Here is a 6,904-nt window from a genome sequence, read left to right on the forward strand (position 1 = left end):
CAGTGGGGGACTTGGCATCGGGGGCTGCAATTTCCGAACGCCCCGTATCACACTTAGTCACTGCACTCTTTAGACCCTGGAGTTAAGCACGCATTTAGTTTATCGTCGGGACGGCGATACAAAGAGTGGGGGTAGATTGTAGCAGGATGACTGCTTTTCCAGTGGCTCCGCCCACTCGCAGTATTGTCCCCCTTTAATTTATTATATAAGGAGGGACCTGTAGATCTGCTCGCTCTCTGACAGCTGATACGCACCTCCCCCTTCCGGGTTTACCTGGCTGCAGGTTCGCAGACGCTCGGCACTCTCTGCAGTGTTGCGCAAATTATTCCACCGTGCAGGTATGTTGTAGTCTATTGCGCGTCGGCGATCTAGTCTGCGCCGTAATAAACTTGCGTTTATGTGCAGGCGCTGACAGGTCGGACTGCGTGTTTGCTCGTTTCGTCCCGGAGCTATGCCACGCTGAGGTCCCGACTGCCCTGACCCGTTTTGGACTGCTGCTGCTTTGTGTGGGGATAAAACCCACACTTTTTACGGACATTGCCTGCTGCTGCGTTCGGGTGTGGAAATCCCGTTGTCCGCATTTTTATGCCTATTGTATTATGTTTTCATGTTTAGCTGCCTGAAATAGGAGGTGGATGGCAAGGGAGATTTTTCTTTATTATTTTTGTAGCTATTTTTGATTATTTGATGGTTTAGTTCTTTGAGTTCAAACTGTAACCTGTTTTGATATTTTCCTTTCTTTTTGATTTGTATTGGATCTCTATTGTTGTTGAATTTATTTTCAGTCTCCCATTAACTGTCCATCTTTGTGATTCCAGGTGCTGAGGGCCTCACTGGTGATCCTGTTTGGTGATGGTGTCCCTTCGTGTGTAGTGTCTTATTCACTCCCTTCCTTTGTTTTGCTTTGCCCTTGTGTGTTTGGAGTGTTAATTTCGGATTGTGGTGCTCCCATTTTAAGTTTATACTCCCACCCCTCACTCACCTTGAGCACAAATGCCCCAGCCCTGGAATACATGATAATTTATACAAATAGGATAACTTTTTTAGATTTGAATTGTGCCCAATAAACTGTTGTATATGCTTTTGGAAACGCGTCTCTCGCCTGCTCAGTGTAACGAACTTGTGTTGTCCTTTTGTTTAGATTTAGTAATTTACCTTATTCATAGATTTCTTTCTTTTCCCTGGGTGATTTCTCCCAGGGTGGCGTTGCTGGTTTCCTTTAGTTTCTTTCTTTTTCCCCTAGTTAAAAACATAGATTATTGGGGTAGTTCCTACCCCACCTCACGCTTGCCACAGTAAGAAGTTTCCCCCTGAGCTTGTGTGCTAAACTGATTTCCCCCTTATTCGTCCTGCACTGAACACCACTGACGTGTGTGTGTGTGTGGGGGGGCGGGGGGGGGCGCTTCCGCAGTATCTTTAGGTTTCCGATCTTATTTAATTGAATTATCCGGGGAGCTCCGGTCAGTGATCCACAATGGTCTGTCTTTTCTCTGACAGGCCTGATAAATACACGTCCAGGTCTCTCTCTTTCCTCCCTCAACAAAGTGTCTCTCACTTCTCCTGTTTACGGTGTACCTGCAGACTTCTTTGCAATTTCTCCTTTTTCTCTGGTTTGCTTCTTTCAGACCTGATGTTTTCTGCAGTGCTTCCCTATAGAATTGTGGATTATGTAGTGTGTACGTGTGCGAAAACAGAAGACAGGAGCTCCACTGACCTTGGACACCCAGATCTCTCCTCCTTACCAATAACGTTGCTGTATATGCTCTCCGTACAGCCGGCATGGTGAGAATGTGCGTGTGTGCGTGTGTGCGTGTGTGTGCGTGTGTGTGTGTGTGTGTGTGCATGCGTGTGTAACAACGGTACAAACACGAAAGGCATTACAAAGACATTTTTGGTTCTGCATGCCAACACACACAAGCACACACACCACCACCCTGTGAGAAAGGGAGATGAATTAATTTAGACTGATTATAATAGACAGTGACTCGCTTCTACATTAAACGGTGTGTGTATATATGTATATATATATATATATATATATATAGAGAGAGAGAGAGAGAGAGAGGTTTGTAGGTGGGTGCATGTCTTACCTATTTTAACTATACATGTATGTGTGTATGAATATTTATCGACAGTGTAGTTTGTGGTAAGAGTCGTGCTCTGCTGGCACTTCATTATGTGGTGTTTGTTAGAGGAACCTTGACACAGACTCTCACAAAGCCTGTTTAAGTGGTCTTAATCCAATTCTTTCATCTCTCACACACACACACACACACACACACACACACGTGCACACGTGGAAGACACTAATATATGTGTGCATAACACTGTGCGTACGTCGCAGTAGGTTAGTAGGTGTAAAATTGAGGTGTGGCCTTGGAGCGTCTTTATGGGAGACTCAAGAGCGCCTGGTCATGTATCTTTCGGTTAATTGGGGCTGTGTTAGTGCGACTACATGTTGGTTTACAACTAGAAAGCAGAGCTGAAGAATTAGAGCATGCATACACGGTGACTGAAGAGTAAAAGTAGGTTGTTGTTACAATTTCATTACATGTCACATGACTCTTTTCCAAAGCGACTTACATTGCATTACAACCCAATGCATTACATTTTGCCTGGGGAGCAATTAGGGGTTAGGTGTCTTGCTCAGGGACACTTCAACATGGCACATGGGACAGCTGGGTTTCAAACCGCCAACCATGCAGCTCCCAGCGCATCACGCTACTCCACTTTGAATCCAGCACAGGAATGGTGGCCACGAACCCTGACTATAGAGAAATAATGAAAATACACTGAATGGCTTTTTCTGACAAAAAAGCCAACCATTAATGATACAAAAAAAGGTTCCTTTAATTATCTTATTTTGTCGTTTTTCTGCAAATGTTCAGCAATCAATGCACCTGTAGAAGCCCCTCGTTCATTGTTCTCTTCTAGACAAAACCTGTATCTTTGTAATCATTAGTGTATCTACTCATCAGTTGCACACAAACACAACTCTAATCTTGCTCTATTCCATCAAGTTAAAAGCCCTATTAGTCACAACTTGTTTCTGCTGCCCCCAAGTGACCCGAGCAGATTCCTTACTGCAGCTTTAACCAAAATGTATGAAGAAAAAATACCGCTGTTCACTTGTCTTACGCATTGTGTCCTCCACATACAATGAAGACAGAAGTTATTTTTAACCTTTCTATGAAGGCAAATGAGACGACGAGTAAACAGGTCTCCTTTTTTTCACTCCATCTTTGGTGGAAAGTAATAATTGATGCAAGGATTTCCTCACATGTCAGTATGTCAATGTGGCCTATGAGATATGTCCAACTCCTCCGCGTTTTAAAGAAGAAATCCTGGAAATTAAGAGGCTCACTTTGATTTGACATCTAACGAAGGATTCCCGTTATTAAATGCAAAGACCAATATTTGTGAATCCCGGATGCAAAAGAAGGACGAAGGGAGAAGAGGGTAAAAGAGAGAGTAGGAGAAGATGATGAAAGAAGCAGAAGCGGAGAGATGAAGAATTTTAAAATTTAAAAAAAAAAGAAGAGGAGGGATGGCGTAGTGATATTAATGACTGCAGGGACACGAGAAGTAAGGAAAACGAGGAAATGCGGTTTGCTTGAAGTGGAGAAGGAAAGTCGAGGGCAATGAAAGAAGTAGAGGAAAGAAGGGAAAGAAGAATAAAAGAAAAAGAAAAGTGCGCCTTTTTGTTGAACACAATTATGTGTGTTCAGACTGTGATCTCTGTGAGTTGGTTGCGGAGGGCGCATGGGAAGCAAAGTCAGTTTTCCATGAGACTTTTAATGAGGAATCTTTCACGTTGCGTGTCTGTGCCACACTTAACGCAAAAAGAAGGGGGAAAACACTTCAAAAAGCGCCGCAGTCGACTCAGTGATGGGTGACTTCCAGCGAAAGACATAGCGGGAGGAGAGGAAGCGTTTCCTGGGGAGAACAATTAAAAGCTAAATATATTCGGCTTGTCTCCTATGGAGCACTCCCAGTGTGATTATCGGGATGCTGATGAGGGGACGTGGGTCCGGGGGAAACCCTCAACAGGAGAGACCACACGAGGCCTCAGCCTGTGTTCCAAAGATAAATGAGGCCTCCTCAATACGGCCGGACAACAGTGTTCGCCTGGGGGGGGGTGCGACGTTGTGATGAAAAAACAAAAACATTTTTTCGGCTTGGGTTGAGTGCTAATTATCAAATGTGAGCATGTTAACAGAGTAGCATCCAGAGTGAACCTTAGCATGTTAGCATTGTCCCCTGTACACACGTCCACAGCAGGTAGCTTTAGGCCACATCACTACAGAGTTGCGAGCATGGCGGTCATGTGGTACAATTAAGTCGTGTGCATTGGGTTTTAGCCTCCTTGTTGGACTTGATTTTTTTTGTTTCTCTCCCCAGCTGGTTTGTTGCTGTATTGTTTAGCAGGTGAACGTTGTCCTTCCTTACCAACAAGGTGAGATCAGCATAAATCCTCTTTCGCTGCAGACATTTTGCTCTCGTCGTGGCAGGATGAGCGCAGGTGCTCCTCCAACTCCGGCTTTGTTTTCACTCAAGTGTCCCAGGGAGCCATGACAGTGTGGGCCAAAATACACAGGACCAGAACCCTGAAACTGACTGAGCAGTTTCTCTCTGGCATAATTATTTACACCTGAGCCGCTTTTGTGGGGAAGGCAAAAAAAGAAGCCTTTTGGATTGTGCAGTTTCCTTCTTTTTCTTTATTCCAAGGGATACAGAACCAACCTCGTGATGCTGCTGGGTAAATTAACTGTTCTCACTCTTTGGCTCTCAAAATACGTACTTTTTCCCTTTTCCCATTTTACTATTTGCAGAAATGGTAAACATATGGTGAAATCCTCCCCCCGGGACTGAGCAGAGGCGTTCAGGATGCATTGGAAGGACTTTCTACACTGTGTGACACACAGTGCTGTGAAGATCCCTATTAATCAAAGGCAGCTATAAATACGAGTCCTAATTATAGGCTACTTTTAATCCAAGCCAATTTATGCTTTAGAAGTTGGCTGAGCGACACACTGAGTGAATGAGACCACAGGCAGCAGCAGAGGAGTGTTTTCCCGGTCAGGTTGGGATGAACGGAGTCTCCAGAGACTCCGCTGAGCGAAGGGGGGGGGTGGGGGGGACAGATCATTCATCCCCCCCCCACACACACACACACACGGGACCCCACACCCCAACCCTCATCCACATTGATGTGAAGTCTGCAGCAGCAAGGGAGGATGATCTATGATGATCATGATGATCAGACGACGCTTTTTAAAGTGGTTTCAGATCAGTAATTCAGTATTTTGTAATTCAGTATTATTTAAAAGGGACACCCCACCAATTTAGCACAACACGTTCTGCTTGATCGGGAGTTTGACATCTTGTGGGGGCTTTATAGGGAGCAAAGTTTGAAAAACCATCCGGGGGATGTTTAACCCGGTTTTAGTTTGACTGATGCAGCAGGCAGTTTGAGAGGCGCAAACCACAAGCCCGGTCAGATGTTCGGATGCTATTGGTTTGCATTGAGTTTACAAAATGTATCATTCTGACTTTGCATTGATCCATTTTTTTAAGAATCTATTTATTTATTTATTAAGAATGTGTTTCTGGTAAAGCCCTGCTACTTTAAAGAGTACCACACTTAACAAACACTGCTAGAGGAGAAACCTCCACCATCAGTGGCTTTGACAGGCAGAATGAACCCACCATCGACTATTCGCACTATTAATCCAATTTACTTTATTACTCAAGAAGGTATCAAAGGCTCCGGGGAAATCACATCATATTCCACTGTGACAGTGGAGCACTCGCACGCTGCATCCTTTAGGTTATTTGTCACGATGGGATTTCCCCCTGCTGCAGCAGGAAGAAGCTCGCAGGGCAGAGTGCGTGGTGGAACACGCTGGCACGCTGGGACAGAAGAATAAGCTCTCAACATCCGCCAAACATCTGCATCCATGTCATCCGTTTGCGCATAGCGAGGCGCAGAGCGGAACAAGTCCCGGCACTGCGGCGGGAGTAGAGAGCTCGTTCCGGGGGAAGAAAGTTACGAGAGAAGCAAGAGAAACGCTACTTACTCAGCAGCAGAGCAACAGGCAACAAGAGGAGCCACGCGCGGATCACCAGAGACGCCATGCCGACACCGACGGGTCGTCCTCACACCTCTCGAGTTTCAGGCGGGGGGGGGGGGGGGAAACCGGGAAAGAAGAAGAAAAAAAAAAGAAAAGGAAAAGAAAAAGAAAAAAAGTTGTCTTCCAAAAAGACGAGGCTGAGCCCCCGCTGTCCCGTGGAGAGATGTCCCCTCCGGTCTCTCTGGTGCGGCTCCGTGCTCCGGTGTGAGCGCATCCACGGCGCGCTCATCCGCTCCAGTGCAGGAGGGGAGGGCGCGTCCGGAGGAGGAGGAGGAGGAGCAGGAGGAGGAAGGTGCGTCCACAGCTGCAGAGTGTCTCTGATGAACTGCAGGCAAAGCCAGCACCAGTCCCTGGTTACAATCCAAGTGCTCGATTCAGCATATGACAAAGACACGATAAAGGTAACGTAACAGTTTGAAAGCATCACCACATCTGGATTACTGTCTCAATGTGCAGTTTAAAGACCCGCATGCAACATATTTATAAAATCTGTTATGTTAGGACTGTAATGCAGGTGTTTGGAGCCCTCAGAAAGGTCACTATTTATACGTAAGGACAGAGAGATGAATGATGTGCGAGGATGAAAACTAAACTTTTAATGTTTTTAGTTTGGGTCTGTGAGAACATCATGCAAAACATTATGCAGTTTGCTGCAGATGAGTCAAGGAAAGACAGAGGTCAAAGGTCACTCGCTCACTCCACACAAGAGAGTCCACTGTTCAGGTGGACAGAAAATAAATCAGTACAAAGAGGCCAGAAAACTATAGAAT

General features: G+C 45.6%; 1 protein-coding gene across 1 annotated transcript in view; it reads right to left on the reverse strand.

The window, feature by feature from the left end:
• Window positions 1-6,235, reverse strand: part of nrn1la (neuritin 1-like a) — a 54,254-nt gene extending 48,019 nt beyond the window's left edge. Inside the window, exon 1 of the mRNA XM_037452683.2 lies at window positions 6,081-6,235. Coding sequence (XP_037308580.1) covers window positions 6,081-6,138 — 58 coding nt within the window. The 5' untranslated portion in view covers window positions 6,139-6,235. The remainder of the gene's footprint in view (window positions 1-6,080) is intronic.
• Window positions 6,236-6,904: the final 669 nt, after the last annotated feature.

This window comes from Pungitius pungitius, chromosome 6, assembly GCF_949316345.1.
Source record: "Pungitius pungitius chromosome 6, fPunPun2.1, whole genome shotgun sequence".
Lineage (NCBI taxonomy): Eukaryota > Metazoa > Chordata > Actinopteri > Perciformes > Gasterosteidae > Pungitius > Pungitius pungitius.